The sequence below is a fragment of the Schistocerca nitens genome, chromosome 1 (genome assembly GCF_023898315.1).
Source record: "Schistocerca nitens isolate TAMUIC-IGC-003100 chromosome 1, iqSchNite1.1, whole genome shotgun sequence".
NCBI lineage: Eukaryota > Metazoa > Arthropoda > Insecta > Orthoptera > Acrididae > Schistocerca > Schistocerca nitens.
The window spans coordinates 961,782,534-961,808,015 of record NC_064614.1 but is presented as its reverse complement, the minus strand read 5'-3'; the positions used below and the strand labels follow the sequence as shown (position 1 = coordinate 961,808,015).

Below are 25,482 nucleotides of genomic sequence, written 5' to 3'. Positions count from 1 at the left end.
ACGGGAAACAGCTGCGCCCATGGTACAGAAACTGCCCGGTATCATCTCACACCGAATTTACTGCATAATTTCGAAGGTGTTTTCACAAACACATGTAAATGAATTTTTTTCAGTATTACACTACAAACACAGTTCATTTTTGTTTTCGATTCTAATAGAACATTGACAAAATGAATACCCGGACAGTTCCATGTTTGTCAGCTGATAACCTGTAATACATAACTGAGCAGGACCTGAACTGCAGGAACTGTAAGATGAACTTTCGGTAACGGCAATATGGTGGAAATGATTTATTGTTATTTACATTACCTGGCTTTGTACGTAGCCCAACGACACACTAATGAGAGTTACAATGAAGAAATTACTCAAAAGTGTTTTTGAAATCTCATTTCTTTCAGAAGTATTCACTCATCAAAGAATTTTTTCTGTGCCTAAAAAAGTTATCATTGAGTTGAGAAATCTAGCGACTCTAGTGGACAAGGAAGAGTTGCATGGTATGAATTGTGTAGTTTCGAGCTGTGCATTCAATGTGTAACTTGAGCTTGCTGTAAAGCAAATAAAACAACATTAATACAGGGTGTTTATAAATGATTGTCGGGGTTTTAACGCTTTATAATATTTATTCTATTAAACTTACAGTTATAAATGATATGTCAAATGAAAGAGCAACGCAAAACAGTTTTACCAAGAACCATATAAATGTTCAATGTGAGCACCATTTGTCACATGGCACACATCAAGTCTATAGTCGAGTTCTTCCCAAACGTTGATCAGTGTGTCTTCAGTGATTGAAGCAACAGCTGCTTCAATCCGGTTTCTTAATTGATGGAGGTCTGCTGGTAGTGGAGGCACGTACACACCATCCTTGATGAAGCCCCAATGGAAAAAATCGCATGGCGTTAGGTCGGGTGAACGTGGAGGCCATACAAAGTAAGCCCTGTCATTGGGCCCCTTGCGGCCTATCCAGCGCTTGGCTACAGTGAAGTTCAACCAATTGCGTACTTCGCTATGACAATGAGGTGGCGCACCATCTTGCTGTAAAATCAAGTTCTCTGGCTCATCTTATTCCAACTGAGGGAAGAGCCATTGCTGTAGTGTATCAAGGTAAGGAGTGCCAGTTACAGCAGGTTCACCAAAAAAGAAAAGCCCATAAACTTTCCGCCAGGATACGGCACAAAGAACAGTCACTTTAGGGGATTCTCGTTGCATTTGTACCACCTCATGAGGATTTTCTGAGTCCCAGATGCGCACATTGTGAGTGTTCACATGTCCACTAAGGTGAAAGGTCGATTCATCACTGAAGACAACATGATCCAGAAAATCTTCATCATGAAACAGGCAGCCGTTTGTGAAGTTGGCACATAATCCATGGTCTGCCGGCTTTAGAGCATGTAATAACTGTAAACGGTAAGGACGTAGATGCACACGTTTTCTTAAAACTTTCCAAACAGTCGACACGGGAACTTGTAATTCACGACTAGCCTTCCGGACTGATTTCTTTGGGCTGCGAGTGAACGACTCTCTAACTCGCTCAACAGTCTCTTCACTAACTTTTGGTCGTCCTGTGCTCTTCCCTTTACAAAGGCAGCCGGTATCTTCAAATTGATGACACCCTCTACGAATATTATTATCACTTGGAGGATCACAACCGAACTTCAGCCGCAACGCATGTTGCACAGTAACTACAGATTCGATCTTTGCAAACTGCAAAACACAAAACGCTTTCTGTTCACTATTTGCCATCTTCGCTACTACCGCTGTCGAGCGGATTGCGGCAGAAACATTGCGCGCTGCGTGTCCGCACTGGTGCCAAACACAACTGTCTGAGTTGATCTTTTATTTGACATATCATTTATAACTGTAACTTTAATGTAATAAATATTATAAAGCGTTAAAACTCCCAATTCATTTATAAACACCCGGTATTTTCCAGTTTAAGGGACATAAAAATTTTAATATATTTCGTGCAATGCAAATGAAGTTTTTACCAGTTTTGGAGAGAATAATAAGCGCTTTGTCAAGCGGCCATATCATCTTTACAGTGAGGGACGGATTTACACATAAGAGGCGCTTGCCAAAAGCCCGAATGGCTTGAAAAAATCCGTAAGTATGCAGCTCAATATTTACTACAGAAAGGGCGTTTAAGCTTTAATTTACCATCGGACATCCATGGGACAAAGCCGAGAAACGAAATCGTCTATGTTCTCCTCAAAGAAACTACTGCACTATTCGCTTTAATCGACTTAACGGTGATCCTATGTTTGGCTGACCAGATAGGAATTTGAAACTCGCTCACCCAGGATGCGAGTAGAACGTCCTAAACCTTAAACATTGTGCCAAAATTCTACACGCTAGCTATTTATTAGGATGTATAAAGAGGTGACAGGGGATTCGAGATCGGGGCGCGTGCATTCGGCGGGCGGCAGTGTGTGGTTGAGCCCACAGGTTGCGCCTTAGGTAACGATTCGGCGCAGGGTCACCCGGACCCAGACCCCTGTGGAAATCTAACCACAAGTGTGAAGTGATAAATTTCTGCTCTTTTCAGCCACATATGTAGCAAGATCTTCTCCCTGAACGCTGGGACTTTCCACTCTCCTCCTCATCGAGAACATTTGTGTTGCTTCCATAAGCCCATAACAGGACGCTGTCTTAATTGAGGTCTCTTACTCGATAATAAGTGACTGCCTCCATTCCCATAAGATAGACACGTTGATTTGTTTGATACTGAGCTCTGCAGCAAATCCTATAAAGAAGAAAATTATATAATGTTTGCCATTCAGAAAGGAATAAATATTATTTGTCTTTTGTAACTGAATGTTCATAACTGTTTTCAACCTAACACGTTTCACCTATTCGTATTAGTCGTCACCAGTGGTATGTATAAAAGAAAGGCACAATAGTTTAAATATTTAGTTACGTTTCCTATCAGCACATTTATGTTGTCTCACTATTTGCATTATTGGGTTATGATTTAGCAATTGTGTAGGCACTAGGTGGGCACAATATTAGTTTTCCGTTAACCGTATTTCACAATTGGGCATTTCACCGAAAAACAACCTTTTTCAGTTTTAACTCTTTGTTGGTACAAGAGCAGCAAACCTGTTAATATTTCATGAAGCATTTAATTAACAAATCTGTCGCGGTTGTAGTATGTATGTTTGGCAACTAGTTTTCGAACCAGCTGGTTCATTCACAAGCCTAGCCTACTGAGGCTCCACTGAAACATATTAATAACGAACATCAAAATGGTAATAAATGCTTTATAAAATCTTCGCAGATGACAGTCGTATGTCAAGATATGTCTACTTAGCAAGTAAAAATCAAACTCAGTTTCGTTCTGATGTAAATAAGCACATGTTGATTGTGATCACACGTCATGCATATTACTTGACTTTCCGCTTCGCTGACGCAAGTTGCAACTTTCTACCGCTAGTGGGCTCCGAACTGCAGCGTGTATCATGACGGCGTGTAACGTAACTACACCGGTGCATGAGAAACAGCTTGCTGTAATCGAGTTTCCAACCGAAGAGTTCGTCCACACATGAAGCACCTTCTTCTTCAGCGTGACAACGACAGTATGAGAACTAAGACTTCTGCAACAATCCAACGCCTGTTATCGACCATGCTCTATTTTTATGTGTTTCCAAAACTCAAAGATCACCTTCGAAGACTTCACTTTGAGCGTGATAGAGCGGTGCAAGTAAGGTGAAGTTGTACCTGCAAATATTAACAGCATAAAATTATATAGTTGAATATGCTTTAGACTGCCTTAGAATAGAAAACAGCCAGCGTAGCAGAGCGAACTAAAGGAGAACATCGTAGATACGGTTTACATATTAAAAACAAGTGCCGACAGGCTATACAACCCGTCTGACTACAGTGATCAGCAATCACTAGCGGCGTAACGTACTCTAATACTTCTTCCACGAGTCGTCACAAATTCTCATACTACTGATACTTTCTCTCAGTGTAATAGAAATTTAAAAGGTTTGCAAGAAAAAGTACGAGTAATTCCACAATGCGTATATTATTATAACATACTCTATTTTTCAATACGTATGGACGTAGTGTAGTCACCACAAACAGTGTGATGTTCATGGGTGTTCAACGATGTGAGCAGTCATATCACTACAGCATTCACATTTATCGCCTACCAGCACTTACTTTTTTTAATGTACACATCGTATATGAGCGAATCTTCCTTAAGTTTTTGAGCTGAGCTAACTATTCTCTCCATCTAAAGTCTGCTATACCGTGTTCGGCAATATAATTTTATTCATTATATAAGCGTTATATGTTACGATTCTCCGAGAGTTTACCATACAAATTAACCTAATTATTGTAGAATAACAGAGACAATGAGTTCTTCGCAAAACACTTCCATTACAATATGATCTTCATTCCAAAATATTATCGGAAGAAAAATGGTTCAAATGGCTCTGAGCACTACGGGACTTTACATCTATGGTCATCAGTCCCCTAGAACTTAGAACTACTTAAACCTAACCAACCTAAGGACATCACACACATCCATGACCGAGGCAGGATTCGAACCTGCGACCGTAGCAGTCGCGCGGTTCCAGACTGAGCGCCTAGAACCGCTAGACCACCGCGGCCGGCTATTACAGAATAAGGCAGAAGAAAATAACGCTGATATTTACATACAGCTATTACACACACTGAGGAAGTGGCTGAATGAACATGATTACACGTGTGTGAGTTACTCAGTGTCACTTCTGTGTTACAGTTTCAGGAAAAGCTAGGGGCTCTGCGCTGTCGCAGTTCTTCTACAGAGACCGTTTGTTACCTACTGCGAAGCCTTATCAATATAGTTTTAGGATCATTTCACCATAAGGCTGGCGTGATTTCCGCGTACGGACAGGATGCAACGGGAGGTCTGTGTCCCCACGTCACGGTAGTGACTGTCCAGTATATGTTCAGCACAGGTGTAAGGCAGTTTCACAAATAGCTGCGTAGTAGCGAAACACTGGCTCGTCCAGACACATGACTCAGGAAACTCCTCCCAGTATCATTCCACACAGCTATAAAGGTGATGAAAAATTCGTGCATTCGGATTTCGCAACGCGATTCCTCACATACTTGTAATACAAAAAAAAAAATTTTCCTGCGCTTATTTCGGGCAGTTAATGGACGTTAAAGGATGGGCAATCTCTCAACACTATAATCACATGTACGATAGATACCTGTGTCAGGATATAACAGCAATGCTGTGCAGTTGGTGCAGTAGATAGTGTTTTGGGTCAGGATGCTAAAGGTCTACAGTTAGATTCTGGGTAGAGGCTTATTTGTTTTTGTTTGCTAAAAGTAGTCTGCGTGGTACGGTGTCTGTCCTCTTAATCGTCATACAACGTTTACAGTGGGTCTTCTGCAAAACATTTATAGTTAACTACTACGAACGCAGGACTGGAAATGCAATCGTTTTCATTGGGCAGCTTTTAAAGGAACCTTTTGCAGTCTTGCACGCGAATTGTTTCGCACCACTGCATCTACTAGATTTAAAACTTTTTTTGGGTATATCCTCCCTCGATGGTCCCATCGATTAATTATTCTTGCCAAGTTCAGGTCCGTTACATTTTGTTAGGGCTTTACATCACCAGTAGGGCTAGCAACATGCTTTGCAAATAATTTCGATGGGACCATTGGGGGAGGGTACATAGAAAACAGATTTGGAATCTAGTAGATGCAGTGGCGAAACAATCTTGTCCAAGACGTGCAAAGGGCTTCTTTAAAGCTGACCAATGAAAATGATTGTATTTTCATTTCTATGTTGATAGTATGCCATTGCAAAGGTTTTGTAGAAGACCGACTATAGTCGCTATTTTATGATTAAGATGCCAAATACCATACAAGCTGACTACTCTTAGCAAATAGAAGCAAATAAGCCTCGATCCAGAATCGAACCATCGACCGTCGACCTCTTGCATGCTAACACAAAACACTATCCTCTGCACGAAGTTGCATAGCACCATTGTTTTTGCTAATAGAGGTAGTTACCGTACATGTTATCACAGTGTTGCCAGATTTCCAATCTTTAACGCCCGTTTACTGCCCGAAATATGCGCAGGACGAAATTTTGTGGCAGACGTTTTTGTATTGCCCGTATGTGAGAAATCGCGCTGCGAAGTCCGAAACTTTTTCTTCACCCAGTATGTCGCGTGTATGGAAAAATGTTCTCGAACTAGCACCGGTGTCACTCAGTAAACTGTAAATTAACTCAACACTAAGCAGTGGACTGTCACTGGACCGTAAGATCATCTAACGAACCAAATTACGTTTCATAGCACAGCATTGTATTTCGCGTTGACTTTTTCATGTCATAATATTTAAATACCTCATTTGTGGAGTAATAATTTCTGGGGTGGCGTTCTTTGCATGCAAATGAGAAAATGAGGTGAAATAAATGGACACAGAAAAGTAACATATTACATTTACTTTATACCAGTGCCTACGTCTAATGCGATGTGCCCATTCTAAATGGTTCAAATGACTTTGAGCATTATGGGACTTAACATCTGAGGTCATCAGTCCCTTAGAACTGCTTCGGGCATGGATATGTGTGATGTCCTTAGGTTAGTTAGGTTTAAGTAGTTCTATGTCTAGGGGACTGATGACCTCAGATGTGAAGCCCCATAGTGCTCAGAACCTTTTGAACTTCGTGTTTTCTGCCTGGCGATCTCCTTCCTTCTATCCAGTGGAGTAGTCAATTAATCAGAACTATTTTTATTCGTCGCTTTCAGTTCTGTAATTACAAGAAGATATAACAAAACAAACAAAAATACAAATAAAAATTTAACATGAAGCAACATGACAGACAGAAACACATTATTTCACAATTCCAAACAAACAGTTCCAGACAATCGGCGGGCTCCTTCCTTGTTCAGCCTAGTGTATGCCCGCCGATTAACTGATGTTTAAGGATCTGTAAATCATATCTTTTCATTTGATATATAACATTTTGTTCTCTAGCTATTCTATGAATATTCCTCGCAAGTTCTATGCTTACCACCTTCACTTTGTAATTTGCCAGCCGTTGGATTTTGCCTCTGGTTGCGTTTTTTTAATACTGTAACAACTAATTCTGATATATCACTAGCAGTGATATTACTTTGGCGATAGATATGCACACTCTTGTGAACTTCATAGGTTAAATCGTGACTTTTAATTCGAATGTGGATAGTTTTGCCTACGAACTACGGTGATTTTCATCTACATGAGTTATAGAAATTTTTTATGTAAAATAAAGACCAGACAAGCATTTTCGTTTGTGCGTTTTGGTGATGTTTGAAATATTCTATTATAACTCTTTTATGTAAAAATAGGTAGTTCCGATGGTAACCAGTATGTGTACGTATTCTGCTTTGTTAAGTTCGTGTGCAGGTACTCTTGTTAACGCTAGTTGTTGCATTTTGTTGGTTTAAGAACTTTTATTGTTACGCTTCATTTCCTGTAATGTCAACTAGTGTTATAGCTTGCCATATACTACATGTATACTCGTCGTTAGTAACTTGCAGGGGCATGAAGATGGCCTTAATGAGATGACGAAATTAGTCGTGTAATTGAAGTAAAAAGTTCTGAAAACATATGGCTGTTTCGTGATTTTCTTTTTGGCAAAAATTCTCAATGTAAGTCAGCGTCCTACACTACTGGCCATTAAAATTGCTACACCGCGAAGATGACGTGCTGCAGAAGCGAAATTTAACGGACAGGAAGATGCTGTGATATGCATATGATTAGCTTTTCAGAGCATTCACACAAGGTTGGCGCCGGTGGCGACACCTACAATGTGCTGACATCAGGAAAGTTTCCAACCGATTTCTCATACACAAACAGCAGTTGACCGACGTTGCCTGGTGAAACGTTGTTGCGATGCCTCGTGCAAGGAGGAGAAATGCGTACCATCACGTTTCAGACTTTGATAAAGGTCGGATTGTAGCCTATCGCGATTGCGGTTTATCGTATCGCGACATTGCTGCTCGCGTTGGTCGGGATCCAATGACTGTTAGCAGAATATGGAATCGGTGGGTTCAGGAGGGTAATACGGAACGCCGCGCTGGATCCCAACGGCCTCGTATCATTAGCAGTCGAGATGACAGGCATCTTATCCACATGGCTGTAACGGATCGTGCAGCCACGTCTCGATCCCTGAGTCAACAGATGGGGACGTTTGCAAGACAACAACCATCTGCACGAACAGTTCGACGACGTTTGCAGCAGCATGGGCTATCAGCTCGGAGACCATGGCTGAGGTTACCCTTGACGCTGCATCACAGACAGGAGCGCCTGCGATGGTGTACTCAACGACGAACCTGGGTGCACGAATGGCAAAACTTCATTTTTTCGGATGATTACAGGTTCTGTTTACAGCATCATGATGGCCGCATCTGTGTTTGACGACATCGCAGTGAACGCACATTTTAAGCGTGTATTCGTCATCGCCATACTGGCGTATCACCCGGCGTGATGGTATGGGGTGACATTGGTTACACGTCTCGGTCACCTCTTGTTCGCATTGACGGCACTTTGAACAGTGGACGTTACATTTCAGATGTGTTACGACACGTGGCTTTACCCTTCACTCGATCACTGCGAAATCCTACATTTCAGCTAGATAATGCACGACCGCATGTTGCAGGTCCTGTACAGGCCTTTCTGGATGCAGAAAATGTTGGACTGCTGCCCTGGCCAGCACATTGTCCAGATCTCTCACCAATTGAAAACGTCTGGTCAATGGGTGGCCGAGCAACTGGCTTGTCACAATACGCCAGTCACTACTCTTGATGAACTGTGGTATCGTGTTGAAGCCAAGCCATCCAAGCTCTGTTTGACTCAATGCCCAGGCGTATCAAGGCCGTTGTTCTGGGCACTGATTTCTCAGGATCTACGCACCCAAATTGTGTGAAAATGTAATCACATGTCAGTTTTGGTATAATATATTTGTCCAATGAATACCCGTTTATCATCTGCATTTCTTCTTGGTTTAGCAATTTTAATGGCCAGTAGTGTACTTTCGTAACACGATGCTGATTATGATGATGAATCAAATGAGGCGAAACAGACAAACTATTGAAGTCCACTGAATGCGGTCAAATCAGTTGCGAATAAACTGTAAATTTCAGCTGTCACGTTGCGGAAACGTGTACCATGACATCTCTGGCTGGTTTCAGGGGCAGGCGTATCCCCAATCACTGCCCGCCTACCAAGCAGACGATATGGGCATCGGAGGTGAGGACGGCTACAGAGCAGCGCAGAGCCCCATGGGGTTCCCGCAGTCCTTCTTCCTGCCTTCGGCGTTTGGCCCAGGCTTGTTCCAGCCGCAGCGGCAGACAGACCCCTTCGGGCTGCCGCCTGGGCAACCACTTCCGCCTCCAGGGCCGCCGCCACCACCACCACCGTCGGCGCCAGCGCAGCCTCAAGCACCTCCCCCTCCGCAGTCACCGCCACCGCCGCCTCCACAGCCAGATGGCCCTCCGCCACTGCCACCACTACCGCAGCCGCAGCCTCAGTTCCTACCCGGAGCTCAATTTCCACCGTTTCCTCAGTGGCCACCAGGGGGACAGTTCCCGCCGGGAGGCCAGTTCCCACCCAACCTACAGTTCCCACCGGGAGGCCAGTTCCCACCCAGCCTACCGTTCCCACCGGGAGCCCAGTTCCCACCAATGATGCCGCAGTTGCCTCCCGGCTGGCCCACATCGGGGTCTGGGAACCCTCTGTCGGCGGTACCAATACTGTCGCCGGTCCCGACTGGGTTCGTGCCTCTCGGGTCGGGCCCTGTCCTGCCCATGTCCCTGCCTCCGCAACAGCTGTCGCCACCGCAGCTCCAACAGGCTCCGCAGCCGGCGCCGGGAGCGCGCTCTGCAGGCCCGGACAACGCGGAGCACTCCAGGTCGTCGCACCTCCTGGAGCCGGCGAACCTCTTCAAGACAGCGCGCCACTGGCACCGCCCTCTCACCACGCTCGTGCTGCCGCCGCCCCCCACCTACGTACTCCCTGCGTCGCCGCCGCCGCCACAGCCTCAGCCGCAGCCGCTGCCACTGCCGCGGCCACTGCCACTGCCGCACCGAGGCTGGTGGCAATTCTGGCCATGGTAAGCCCACGCTTAGCTATCCATACTACCCAGGTACTAAGTCTTTTTTCAGCTAATTTTGATCTAGTTCTCCCCTGCTAGCTACTGCAGAGTCTTATTCGTCTTCTTTAATGTATCTGTCTTATGAGAGGTTTCAACTGGAGGCTCTCCATTGTGTCCTGTTCTGAGCATCTCCATTCATCAGTTTGTACCGTGTGATCAAAAAATCAGTATACATTTGAAAACTTAATAAACCACAGAATAATGTAGATAGAGAAGTAAAAATTGACACACATGCTTGGAATGACATCGGGTTTTATTAGAACTACCCATATTTCTGGATGCGTGAAAGACCTCTTGCGCGCGTCATTTGGTGATGATCGTGTGCTCAGCCGCCACTTTCGTCATGCTTGGCCTCCCAGGTCCCCATACCTCAGTCCGTGCGATTATTGGCTTTGGGGTTACCTGAAGTCGCAAGTGTATCGTGATCGACCGACATCTCTAGGGATGCTGAAAGACAACAACGGACGCCAATGCCTCACCGTAACTCCGCACATGCTTTACAGTGCTGTTCACAACATTATTCCTCGACTACAGCTATTTTTGAGGAATGATGGTGGACATATTGAGCATTTCCTGTAAAGAACATCATATTTGCTTTGTCTTAATTTCTTATGCTAATTATTGCTATTCTGATCAGATGAAGCGCCGTATGTCGGACACTTTTTGAACTTTTGTATTTTTTTGGTTCTAATAAACCCTATGTCATTCCAAGCATGTGTGCTAATTTGTACCTCTGTATCTACATTATTCCGTGATTTATTCAGTTTTCAAATTTATACTAACTTTTTGATCACCCATTATGTTCGTCTCTTGTAATGTCAGTCATTATTTCAGGTCTCTTCTTATCTCATACTCACATTCCTCCCTCTATGACTCTTTGCTTTAGACATTTCCGACGCAGTTATGTGCCAGCCAGAATTTCTTCCTCTGTCTGGTCACTACCAACAATCCTCTTTCTTATTAAAATGAAATTCCTCCAGCTGCACTTAATATTTTTTATTTACTTCGCTACTAGTTTGGGAGTTGCGTCAACGCCATCTTCAGGCCCGTACACTTTGATGAAATCAGTTGTGTGTGGCTCACTCTAGACTGAGCCACACACAAAGTGTACGGGCCTGAAGATGGCGTTCACGCAACGCCGAAACTAGTAGCGAAGTAAATAAAAAATCTTAAGTACAGCTGGAGGAATTTCATTTTAATAAAAATTATACCAGATGTGGCCCACCTTGATCCAGTTTAAATATGGATGTACGAAGAATCCCTCTTCTTTCTCTATTTTCTTCATTACTTCTTCATTCTTAGGTCCATCAGTCCGCTACACCTTAAGCATTTTTTCCCATTACCACATTTCAGAACTTTATAAATATTTTTCTTCTTTCTTTTTAACTGTTCATGTTTCACTTCTGTATAGCACAACACTCCATATGTAACGTTTAGTAAATCTTTTCCTTTCCTCTATCGGAATTCTTCTACATGATAGTAACTGCTTCAATTTTTCAAATGTTCTCTTTCCCATAGATATTCTCCTTATTTCTTCTGTAGAGCTTCTACTCCGCATCAATAAACTTCCCTGGTACAGAAATGATTACCTACTTTGCGTCTAGAAATATGTTAACTGCAATTTCCTTCTTGCTTATTCTCATCAGTTTTGTCTTTCTTATATTTATCTTCATTTCATACTCTTTGCAATGCTCTTCAACATCTTCTGTAGCTCCTCTTCTGATTACTGCAGCACAGCTTGATCATTCGCGTATTTTACAGTCTTTATCCTTTCTCCTCCAATTACAGTGCTTCTTGCATCGTTATGGGCTTACGTATCAGCTCTTCTCCGTATATGCTGAACAGATTCTCTGACAGTGAGCACCCTTGCCTTACACCTTTGCCAATGATCATCTCTTCCGTATCCTCATTCCCTATTTTAACTGTCACTTTTTTCTTTGTACACATCTCCTTTAATAACCCTCTATCTTTACAGTCTATATCCATACCTTTTAAAATGCTCAGCGATATATTTCGTTAACTCTATCGAAAGCCTCCTCCCAATCGATAAAATAAATATACACCTCTTTGTTCGTTTCCACCATTCTTTCTCCAATCATCCTAAGACAACCTTTTAGCTTCACTTGTTCCTTTATTCCACGTACTAATTTTAAAAATCTTGAGGACTGACGTAATCCAAGAATGTTTTCAAAAATTCTCAGCCACAGAATGAAGTATGTTACATTTTATGTAAAAATTCGCTTACATGTCGACCTAACTTTCTTACAGGTGTAAGAAAACTCCTCTCGCTATATTTTGAATGTTTATCTAGTGGTCGTAAATTTAGTCATAGGAATCAAAAATTATTTACACAACCTAGACAGACTGCCTGAGGGAAACACATGACTTTCTTGTAAATTTTTTAAACCATATATTTAAGCCTCAGGCCACAAGCGGTACCATCATCTGCTCCATATCATTACCAAGTCATCACCAGATTATTCGATTGCGTTAATAGTAACAATTTACTACGTAATGTATTGAATTCATCTAACAGTGATGTGGCAATAAGAGAAAAATATTAATGATACCACCTTTGGGACCTATGGCTGAAATATACGGGGTGTCGCAGGACGAATGGTCAATAGTCATGGATATAACAGGAACGACCATTCGAAGCAAAAAAGTCTAGTAAACATGGGCTCTAAAACGCATTCCTTAAGAGCTGGCCGGACGGAGTGGCCGAGCGGTTCTAGGCGCTACAGCTGGAACCGCGCGACCGCTACGATCGCAGGTTCGAATCCTGCCTCGGGCATGGATGTGTGTAATGTCCTTAGGTTAGGTAGGTTTAAGCAGTTCTAAGTTATAGGGGACTGATGACCTCAGATGTTAAGTCCCATAGTGCTCAGAGCCATTTGAACCTTAAGAGCTATGAGCACTTCTTCATGAAATAAATCTCTTCCACTGCTAGCTCTTTGTTTCTATACTTCGGGAAATGGTAGTATGGATCAAAAAAAGAAAACAGTTCCAGCAGTATTCGGCTCTAAAAAGCAGACCTTAAATCCTTTGAGTACTTGTTCATCTTCGCTAGTGTGAAATAAATCTTTTCTACTGAACAAGTGCTCAGAGCTCTTAAGACGTACATTTTAGAGCCCATATCTATTACACCTTTTTTGCTTCGAATCATCGTTCCCGTCATATCCCTAAATACTGGTGACCCCTTCCGCGACAATCTGTATAATTAAAGAAAGGAAATTTCTTAGTTGGAGGTGAAAAGGTACAAACAGGTGAAGAAAAGAAGCCTGTGATTTCACCAATCCCCACGTCCTTTCTTCGATCGTTTGGTATGCTTGCAGCACTATTCATTATAATTTAATAAATAATAAAATGTACTGATTTGCACTAATAATTAATAAGAAGTACTTTCAATTATAGTCACTATTTCCTAGATGAAAACATCGACCTATCAATATATTTCACTTCGCACTCACTGTAAGTGTCGTCTTTACAATATCATTCTTCTCTGAAATATACCGCATCAAAATAATTGAAGCTTAAATCGATCACCGTTTACGATAATTAACGTTTCTTATCATGTGTGCGCGAATGCTTATATTTAACAATTGTGACACAGGAATATGACATAAATCCCTTCATAATTTCCCATTGCGTTACCTTCCTTTGAATTCTTTACTATTCTTCTTTTCAGCGCACTTTCACTTCTCAAGTTTCGTTGACATTAATCTCGCTCTTAATAAGCACAATACTCAACACAACTTCGTTTCATTGAAGTTCTCTCTACTTGCTCTTCGCGCCACGGTACCAAAGCCAACTCTCGGTTCCGACACTGCGACTCCTTGAAAACGCACGCTCACTCAGCTCGAAAATTCGCATTGTCGACACGACAGTGTCTAATGAATGTCAGTCTCCCAAAGAACTCTGCATCACAGTCGATATGGTACCCTTACGTAATCAAGGCATACTTGTCCAGCATTTTCAAACGGTTCAAATGGCTCTAAGCACTATGGGACTTCAACATCAGAGGTCATCTGACCCCTAGACTTGGAACTACTTAAACCTAAATAATCTAAGGACATCACACACATTCATGCCCGAGGCAGGATTCTAACCTGCGACCGTACAGCAGCGCGGTTCCGGACTGAAGCGTCTACAACCGCTCGGCCACAGCGCCCGGCCCAGCATTTTCGCACCTAGAAGATTCCAAACTTTAGTTGGGACTGTGAAACACCTGATAAATATCGGTAATCTCTCCATTGGACTCAGAACGTTTTCTAGTCACGAACTGCTTTACCTGTGGGACCAAGAGGGAATTAGAGAGAGGCAGCCTCGTGAATAACTTGGCGTTCCAACAATTTTCACTTGAAACCCTTCAGCTTTCGCATAGTCAAAGCGCCTTCGTGGCAGAAATATTATACTGACTAAGGATGATTCAATTTCTCAGATAATGTAGGCGTCTTCCCATATATTTTTCGTCCACATGATCCAGAAGAGTTGCGTAGTGCTTGCTAATGTTCAAGTGTCGACAATCAGGTCATAAAGGAGTGAGCACAAGCTCTAACGTGGAACTATGGGTAACAAAATCGTGAATATTCTTTTTAATGAAGCTGTCCCCACATTCTCTGTCGAAATGGTAGGGAGCATGGGGCTGGCAGTGGAGGTGCTGAATTATCCCCTCCCCCCCCCCCCAAAAAAAAAGAAAAGAGACTTAACAAAATTATTCCCTTAAGCGGCTTTTTGACATTGGCAAAATGAACAATTCAAGACAGGTGTTGTCGAAGCCACCATGAAATTGTTAATGAGTACCACAGTGAGAATTATACAACATTTAAAGAAAATTTTAAAGCTTGTACAAATTACTTTTCAATGAGATCATCAGTGTTAACAACATTTAAACAGTGAAAACATCAATAATATTCAATCATAATTCAAGGAGTTGAAACAAACACATTCGTTCATTAATCAGATGTTGACAGTGCACCAACTTGAGCTTTGTCCAGATATCGCTCGGTCCCTTCATTCTGCTTAGGTTAGGTTCTCTAAAACACACATAGGGCACAATTTAGAACAACAAAGATCCGAGGTGCCAACAACCAGCATGAATCACAGCAAAAATATATCATAATGCTTTTTCCACCTTTAACTGTGACATAGTAATCTTAAAAATGATCTTGGTAATTTAACACATGAGTATTTAGAAGAAAACAGGTACTTTAAAAGATAAACCTGCCGTAATAATTTTGTCACATTGGTCTTTAAAATGAAGCACACAATGTAACAAAAATGCGTTTTGTGGTAAACATTGGTTTGGTGCATGAGTTCGTATCCCTTCTTTCATTAAGTTTAATAAACACAAGAGGTAAGCGTAACAGAGACTTTAGTCACCGATAAGATATTCTCCTTCGCTACTTGCAACAGTCTGCCATTTCTGGGGTAACTTTCCGATTCCGCGACTGTAGAAATCACTCGTCGAGCCATGTTCGGATCACATTTTCGTCCGGAAACGAAGTCCCTTGAAGGTTGTTTGACAGAGAGCGGGAAAGGTGAAAATCTGAGTGCACTAGATAAAGTGAATAAGGTGCATGCGGAATGACTCCCCAATCCAACTCTCGTATAGTGTTTTTTGTCAGTCTAGCAGAATGCGAGTGGGCGCTAGTGGAGTACCGTCACTTCACGCAGTCTTCTTGGTCGTTGTTCTTCGACTGCGTCTACAAGGCGTCTCAGTTGTTGACAGGTAATGTCAGCAGTGATGAGGGCACCTCGGGGAAGCAATCTATAGTATACCAGGCCGTCGCTTTTCCACCGGATGCATAATGTTATCTCTTGTGGATGCTTCCACGTCTTTGTACAGGCAGTTGATACTTCGTTTGGGCTCAACTATTCCTTTGTTTTTCTTATATTAGCGTAAAGACAGCATTTCTCTGCACCAGTAACGACAGGATGAGAATGGTCGGTGATGTTCACTTGCCAACTGATGATGAACAAGCAGAAAGGCACATATGGCCACCCGCTGATCTTTGTGTTTGTCTTTTAACACGCTGTACCCGTACACCCGATTTTTTTTCCTTCCATATTGCATGCAAATGTCGCACGATGGGAATGATCACAGTTCATCACATCTGCCAGTTCTGGAGTTCACTGACGTCGATCCTTGTGGATCAAAGCTTTTAGGCGACCTCCATCAAAACCCGAAATCTTCCTGAACGTGGACGGTCACTAATGTCAACACGATCCTCCTTAAAACGAGAAAACAATTTTTGCCATGCTCTATCGAGTGGCATTATCTGCGTTAACGCCGCAAATGTTTTTGGCTGCCTCCGTTGCTGTCACCCCTCTATTGAACTCAAACACAAGAATATGTCGGAAATGTTCAGATTTCTGTGCTTGGCTTTCCATTTTCTAGCGTCCGCAGCTTCACTCAGTATATCCAAATGACAAAAGCTAAACTCAAATAGCAACAGTGAACGACGTATGAAAAATGACACTCGAAAGATCCATGAAAACAACATAAAATCTAAATTCTGTTTGCTATTTTCAAGTAGTCTTAAATAACTCGTGAATGTATTGGTAACTAGGAACGCTGATGTACATTGGAGACTAAAACCAATATCGCTTGCGCCTTTGTCCCGCATTTTGCGCGGGGTTGGCGTGGTTAAATCGGATTTGGCATCTTAATGTGAAGGGGTCGCTGGATGCCCTTCCTGCCGCCATCTGTCTGCGTCCAGTGTAAATCATGGAAAAGTGCGGATGTGTGTCAAATGTCTGTGAGTCGTGTAACTGAGGCGGGACGTGGGGACCACCTAGAGGGATGTGGAAAACCGCCTAAAAACCACATCCAGGCTGGCCGGCACACCGGCCCTCGTCGTTAATCCAGCGGGCGGATTCGATCCGGGGCCGGCGCGCCTCCCCGAGTCCAGGAAGTAGCGCATTAGCGCTCTCGGCTAACCTGGCGGGTAGACTAAAACCAATATGAGAGTCGGTAATCGAACTGGAGAGCTTTACACGTGAGAAGAATAATTAAACCCCTGTAACAAAGCCTCGCTCAAAGAACCAGGGTTTTCGTGAGCTACACTCAGCACTTAAATCACAAGTGACCAGAAGGTGCTCACTGTTTTTATTGTGACGGGTTGTCACAAATGAATTGGGTTATAAACAGGTGATAAATGACATGATTACTGCGCCAGAGAAATGTAAGAATTTAAATATTAGAACTCGAGGCACTGTTCAATAGAAACTCTTTCTTGTAGCACTGGCCGGCCGCTGGTGGCCGAGCGGTTCTGGCGCTACAGTCTGGAACCGCGCGACGGCTACGGTGGCAGGTTCGAATCCTGCCTCGGGCATGGATGTGTGTGTTGTCCTTAGGTTAGTTAGGTTTAAATAGTTCTAAGTTCTAGGGGACTTATGACCTCAGCAGTTGAGTCCCATAGTGCTCAGAGCCATTTGAACCATTTTTTTGTAGCACTGTTCAAAGACAAAGTTCAAAAACATATGCAAGGAGTTGCACAGTCTAGCTGGTTGCATCTAACTCTGTTGTCGCCGGACACAGCATGCTTCTCGCTGCTTGCGATGTACTAGGCATTGACTGGTACGTAACTTGGCATAGGACTGACCTCGTGTCCTCGTTTCCGCCTATTTCAAGACAGGCGACGATGATGGCGCGGAGAACTGTGGGCATGTCTTGCTACTTCCATCTCATTGGTGTGGCCAGCGATGCTCCGATAGCAAGGAGCATTTTTGTCGATACAAGGCGCCAGCGCTGCGCCTATCAACTAACCACTGTTTTTCTTCCTGCTCCAGTCCTTTGATGTATAGTACATACTGGCAGCTCATCATCCGATACCCAAAGCAACAGAAATAAGCAACATGCTGACTCTGAAGCTGCAAACCAGACGCCATTAAATCAGAGAGGTAGTAATTTTCCAGATTTGAAAGACACCTCTTCCACATTTAAGGGTCACCTCACCATTTATAACACGATCAACTGCGCCTGCGGGCCGGAGTGGCAGAGCGGTTCTAGGCGCTACAGTCTGGAACGCGCGACCGCTACGGTCGCAGGTTCGAATCCTGCCTCGGGCATGGATGTCTGTGCTGTCCTTAGGTTAGTTAGGTTTAAGTAGTTCTAAGTTCTAGGGGACTGATGACCTCAGAAGTTGAGTCCCATAGTGCTCAGAGCCATTTGAACCATTTTTGTATTAAACAAAGCACCGCCACTCACGTAGATATTGTAGGCAAACTAATCACTTACAAGAATCTCTTTTACATCCCACGAACCGCTGGCCTTAATCTTCAAGGTGTGTATAACACTTTTTTAAAAGAAGAGTCGCCTTCTCCTAACTAGTTTTTGTAACTATTTCGATTCTGATGTGCAGTCATGCTTCAACGTCTCACCCACAGTAGCACGCTGGCGCAGAAAACCAGTTGGTTTATTTTTAAAACGGTCCTAATATTTCTGAGAAACTCATTTCCACTTTTGATTTTGAGCAAGATTTACCAAATATGGCACACATCTTGCACAAAGCTTTTTCACGGGTAAAGTTTCAAGTAAAGTATACTCCTGGTAGCTCATTTACTTATGGCATTAACTGTTTCGTAAACGTTTACTGCCAGATGGTTCAACATCATATTGAACACATTTTAAAATTTTTCGTCAGTGATTGCAGTCTTCGGGAGTCCTTTATCTGGATAATCGTCACGAGAAGTAATGCCACGTTTCAGTTAAACTATCTTTCCCTTAATCGTTTAAAATGAAGGTCCAACACTATCTATTTTTGATGACTTTTGCTGGCGAGAAACCGGTTAAAACGAGGAATTTTATGAAAACGTAGTATTCTAGTTTATCCACTTAAATGAAAACGCATAAACGGCAGTTTTACGAAACTGCATTAACAAAACAGTCTCGCAAATCAAGGTGGCACTCGACTTCCGATATATACTACCATCTACCAACTTAACAAAAACAAAAGTTCTTGGAATCAACACTTCCTCTACCAGTCCACTCATGCAATATAGTGGTCATACAGTGAGCTCGAAGCTTCTGAACCTACACTCAGACTCCATATCACGAAGATGACAGCCTTGATTAGTTATGTATGTCTATCTATCCTGTCCCTTCGAGGTCATAGACTTCTGAAACGAAAAGAAGCCTGATGGTGCATGGATGCGAGGGTTCAGAAGTCGACGCAAGTGGCGTGTATCGTCTGGAAGAATTTGATTTTATCCACAGACTGTTTTGTGGAGAGATCATATTGTTAAAGCCATGTTCCATCAGCGACATCATTCTTCAGGATATGTTGACATAAAAAAGCGAATTCAATACGGTTCGCCGATATTGTCACCCGTTGCTCCAGGACTGAGAAATGCGAGACTCTGCAGATATCAGAACAGTTACATATCGGCTGTAACCAGACTTCTCCTCTAAGCTCCTTCTCAAAGCATGTAGTGCGCTGTTATCGTTTTCGAGTGTAAAATGTCAATCCGTGCTGCGATAATCAAGGAGTGAAAAGAAATGCATAAGAAGAGAAACGTTCTGAAACAACGCGCACTTGTAGAGGCAGCAATCACATATGCGTTGCATATAGATGCTGCCTCTAGCACACCTAGAAAAATGTGAATGACCACAATGGACCGAGCGAGGTGGCGCAGTAGTTAGCAGACTGGACTCGCTTTCGGGAGGATGACGGTCCAAACCGGCTTCCGACCATCCTGATTTAGGTTTTCCGTGATTTCCCTAAATCGCTTCAGTCAAATGCTGGGATGGTTCCTTTGAAAGGGTATGGCCGACTTCTTTCCTCATCCTTCCCTAATCCGACGGGACCGATGATCTCGCTGTTTGCTCTCCTCCTCATAATCAACCAACCAACAACGACAATCACAATTGAAATGTTCCAAAAATGTATGCATTATTCATGAAATCTTGTACCTACCTCACATGTTGTGTTGTATCTAGTGAAAACTAACTACACTGCTCGTATACATATGACGAGATCTCCCGGGCGCTAGAAAATGGAGAGAAAAGTAGAGATATCGGAACATTTCCGAAATATTCTCGTGTTTGAGTTAAATAGAGGGGTGACAGTTGCGGAGGCAGCCAGAAATATTTGCGCCGTTTATGCGGATAATGCCATTGGACAGAGCACGACAAGAAAATGGTTTTCTCATTTTAAGGAGAATCATTTTGACGTTAGTGACTGTCCACGTTCAGGAAGACGTTCGTGATTTGATGGAGATTGTTTAAACGCGTTACCCACAATGATCCACTCTCAGTGTACTCTAGAACTGGCAGATGTGTTGAACTGTGATCATTCCCGTATGATGTATTCGTTCTCTTGAAGCTGTCTGAAGCATGACGGTCCTCGAACAATGGTCACTGTTACACAGGTTAATGATTATTTTGGTTCACCGTGTATATGGAGAAAAACTGTACTTCCCGTTCACGTGTATTGGTGCTTCAGAAGCTTGTATCACGACGTTTACGTCAAGATAACGAACACCAAAGTGTCTTCGAACAACCAGCTGGTTATATCAATGTGATGCTAAGATCGCACATTTTTGAGCACGAGTCAGTTTTCATCCACAATACTGATCAAATGCGTCCAGTGGTGTAAAGACTATTTTTCGCCGAACTAGATACTAATGCTAACCTATTCACTGTGTATTTAGTCACGACCGACACAAAGTGTTTCAATATAACAAGAACAGAAACATTACTTACAAATTTATAAGAACAAATCTCTTTGTCACCCACTTTAATGCGATCTAGATATTTTGACCACATTTGCCAACGAATAATTGCTGTAATACACAAAGTGATTTCAAGAAAGGGCAGTAGGGAAGTGTTGGTCTAGGTATAAACTCAGCAAAAAAATGGCTCTGAGCACTATGGGACTTAACTTCTGAGGTCATCAGTCCCCTAGAACTTAGAACTACTTAAACCTAACCAATCTAAGGATATCACACACATCCATGCCCGAGGCAGGATTCGAACCTGCGACCGTAGCGGTCGCGCGGTTCCAGACTGAAGCGCCTAGAACCGCTCGGCCACTGCGGCCGGCTATAAACTCAGCACCATGGAATATCCAGTGTGGTGGTGCCCTTCTGTGGCACCAAACTGCGTGCAACATTGCAAACTAGAGCATAGCATCAGGAAGCAGCATTTATTTTAAGTCGTTTCCCTCTTTTTCCACTATCTCGACATCCAGAGCAGACTATCCGACTAATGAAACGCATTTCCACCGCCCATAAACTGGAGCATACAGATCAGGAATACCGATTACGTGTTACGGCTACACGAACATATCGTCAGATGGCTAATGGATGTCGACCGTATCTGATGGAAACGTTTCGTGGAACAATATAAATGTTTCAAGCAAATTCGATTTCCGGGAACTGGGTGGAGTGAACGTAACCCAGAGCGACTGCAACAAAATGTTCATAATGGTTTACATGAGTCATCGAACGAGGGGACAAAAATAGCTTTCTCACTATCGCTTTCCATGGGCTGTGGCTCTGAAACGAGTTGAATTTTGTAATTTTATAGTGCAGCGTCGATTATTGACTTCACTTTACAACTGGAATATTCTGTACCTTTTTTTGCATATATTACGACTACTTTATTGGTACCTTGGGATTTCATTGAAGACTCGCTAGCGGCTCATGTAAAGGGCAAATAATAGTCGTTGTCGTTACTGGATGTCTACATTTACATGTAAATCGGTTCTCCGCGAGTCACTTGACGGTGTGTGGTGGAGGGTTCTTCTGGTACAACTAACTGATCACCTCTTCATTGTTCCACTCGCAACGGAGCACTAGCGGAAATGGGCAAAGAATAAGGAAGTAACTGGTTGTTCATTGTTCTTAAAATCACCGTAGCTTTCCTTTTTAGTAATTTAGGAAAAGGACGAGAAACTTATCTCATGTACATGAAGATGGTGCCTGTTCTTCTGTCCCTTCATACAGATAACGCTTACCGGCCCATGATCTTCTTCAGTGCGGATGCACTCACATTGCCCAAACTCTTACACGAATCGGTAGATTGACTGCCTCGAATAATGAGTGTAGTGGGCAGGGGCACTACAAATGTAGTGACAGTAAGTTGGAAATGTGGGTCTCACTGGGAGCGTCTTAGAGATAAGTCCTTGCATTCGCACTACCCTCCCTGTCCACGATGGCTGAGTCGGATAGTGTGTCTGTCATGTAAGCAGATCACGGGTTCGAGTCCCAGTCAGGGCACACATTTTCAACTGTTTCCGTTGATATTTATCAACGCCTGTAAGCAGCTAATGGTCTGGTTTTCATTGTAATTTCATTATCTCATGTAGTCCAAACATTGTTCTTTCAAAACACGAGTCGTTTGCTTAAACCACATCACCATTTGGCTTTGTGTCACGTATGGTGAAAGATGCCCCTTGACAAATTGACAAATGATTTGTTTTAGTACAATATACAGGGTGTTAGAGATATATGTGTATATATTTTATTAGTAACTGAGGATAGTATACTGAACAACAATACATCAGTATTTACTTCTTCTGAAGAGTAATAATTATAGCTATTGCGAGTAGTAAGCGTTTAGGTTGGTTGGTACCTATTATACAGTTAGTCTATACTGACAGATGTAATGCACTTCACGGCGCAGCTAAATACGCATAGAAAACATCAGGTAGTAAATTATATGATTTGTCTGCGGGAAGGGCGTTACACGCAGAGAAGAAAACAACTAACCCACCGACGTGGTATTAAGGGAGCAATTATCACAATATCTGTGCGTACACCCCTAACATTCTATATATAGAGCTATGTGACATATATCTTCTTATAGTTAAATTCTATGCCGCAACACTTTTAATTCTGAGTGTAATGGTACATGAAGAAGTAAGCAGTTCGTCGGGTGATTATGTTTATGTCGCTCAACGAGAAAAAATGTTAAGACTCTGTTATTTCTTTGCTACAGTTGATAAGCACAATGTTTTCGGCAGTCAGTTGATAATTTTCTTTAAACAATAACACTTTTGAAACTTTCCGACAGATTTGTAGTTAAGATAATCCAATTTATGTTTCAGGTACCCATGGATATTCGTGCAACATCTCCCCTTTGGAGTAGTGGAGGCGTGAGCGCTGTAAATACTTTCATTTAGATCAACATATGTACAGTTTTCACAATAAAACATTCATCTCCCTCAAAAACCATAGTTAAGGCATGTGGTTGTTTATTTATGATATGTATTATCGCGTAATGTACAGCACCTCCACTCCTATTATTCCTTACACAGCAATATTTCTGGAGAATTTTAGTTGCGCCCGCATTCTATTAAATTTAAGGCTCTTTTTTTTATCTCCCAATTGAAATCAGTCTGACATTGATAATACATACGCATATCAATCGAAGAACGTCTTCTAGATCCTGATTTGGGAATGTTTATGTTTGAAACATTTCGTCCTTAAAGATTTAAGATGAAATATTCTAGACGCTAAGGAGATACTGTGATGTGTGAATTGAAGAGCAAAATTGTCTCTTTCAGCTACACAACATATCAGATCTTCAACCAGCTGTACATGAACATGAATTTATGATCCAGTTTTATGGAATTACGATGCTACGATCACAAACTAGCAAACCATTTTACCGAGCGATCCTTAACAGCAACTAATTGTGTGATTCACATAGGGCAACTATGTACACAGGACAAAAATTGCTCACCGCCAGGAGTCATCGCGCCAATAGCCCGTGACACTGCCTGTAGTCTCTATAATGGCCGCAATTCCATAACTTTCTTCGGGTACGCCACATCCAGCTGAAGCTGCTAATACTGATGATTAGATACCGTAGAGCTATCAGATTGCGGCGATGTTGATTGCTGCGTTTCACCCACTGTTACAAACAGTCGCAAGTATTTTCTATAGGATTAAGATCAAGTAATTAAACAAACACTCGGAGAGCAGTATGGTGCATGAGTGTTAGTGAAACCAGAAACACACGAGTGCAGCCTTATGAACACGGCCGTCGTCATCTTGGGAGACGCGAGTGTTAGCAGCATATTCGTCATAGAAATGTTGAAGAAAGGGCAACACTTGGTCACCGAGAGTCTACATCTACATCATACTCTGCACCCATCTGATGGTGAGTCGCGGAGGACACTATTTGTGCCATTAACTGTCTCTCTTGTAAAGTCTGCCAATGGAGTTTATTGAGCATTCCGTAACGCTCTCGTGCCGACTAAACGATTCCGTGACGAAACGTGCCGCTCTTCATTGGATCTTCTCTACCTTTTCTATCAGCCCTACCTGGTAGGGATGCCGGACAGGTGAACAAAGCTCAAGAATTAGTCGAACAAGAGCCTTATAAGCCACTTTCTTCGTGTGTGAGTTACATTGCCGCGCGGGGTAGCCGTGCGGTCTTAGGCGTCTTGTCACGGTTCGTGCGGCTCCCCCCGTCGGAGGTTCGAGTCCTCCCTCTCGCATGGGTGTGTGTGTTGTCCTAAAGTAAGTTAGTTTAATTAGTGTGTAAGCCTAGGGACCGATGACCTCAGCAGTTTGATCCCATAGTCCTTACCACATATTTCAAAAAAATTTGAGTTACATTTCCTTAAGATTCTTCTTATGAATCAGCGACTGACATCTGCTTTTCCTACTATTTGTTTTATGCGGTCATTCCACTTAAGGGCGCTCCGGATAGTTACTCCTGTTTCCAGCGATTTGTTATCAAAAGTGTAGCTGTACAGTAGTGAATTACTTTTCCTTTATATGCGCAATATGTTACATTTATTTATGTTCAGGGTCAACTGCCAAAGCCTGCACCATTCATCAATTCTCTGGAGGTCATTCCGCAAATCGTTATTCTCTCTGGCGTTGCTACTTTGTTATAGACAACCGCATCACCTACGAACAACCTCAAAGAGCATCCAACGCTTTCTGGTAGATCAGGTACATATTATAAACAGTGACGGTTCTTTGGGGTATTCCCGAAATTACCTTTACATCTATCGATTTTGTGCCATTAAGACGACGTGTTGAATTCCATTTGCAAGGAAACCTTGAATCCAGTCGCAAATATGCTACGATACTCGATAAGCTCGTATGTTTTTCACTATACGGCAATGCAGGCCAGAAGTCAAGGAACGTAGCATCAACTTGCGCGCCGTTGCCTATGGCGCTAGTGATCTCGTTGAGGAACAGAGCGAGCTGAGTTTCGCAACATCTCTGTTTGCGGAATCCATGTGGATTTTTATAGAGGAGATTTTGGTTTTCCAAAAACGTCATAAGTCTGAGCTGACGTCGTGGTGCAGGACGCAGACGGGTACTTTTTCAGAGACTACCCAATTAACGGCCTGGTGAATATGCGG

The 25,482-nt window shown here is 42.7% G+C and overlaps 1 protein-coding gene across 1 annotated transcript in view; it reads left to right on the top strand.

The window, feature by feature from the left end:
• Window positions 1–23,254, top strand: part of LOC126215087 (basic proline-rich protein-like) — a 37,922-nt gene extending 14,668 nt beyond the window's left edge. The window contains exons 2-3 of the mRNA XM_049941770.1: window positions 9,186–10,039; window positions 23,203–23,254. Of these exons, the coding sequence (XP_049797727.1) occupies window positions 9,186–10,039; window positions 23,203–23,254 (906 nt within the window). The remainder of the gene's footprint in view (window positions 1–9,185; window positions 10,040–23,202) is intronic.
• The last annotated feature ends 2,228 nt before the right edge of the window (window positions 23,255–25,482 follow it).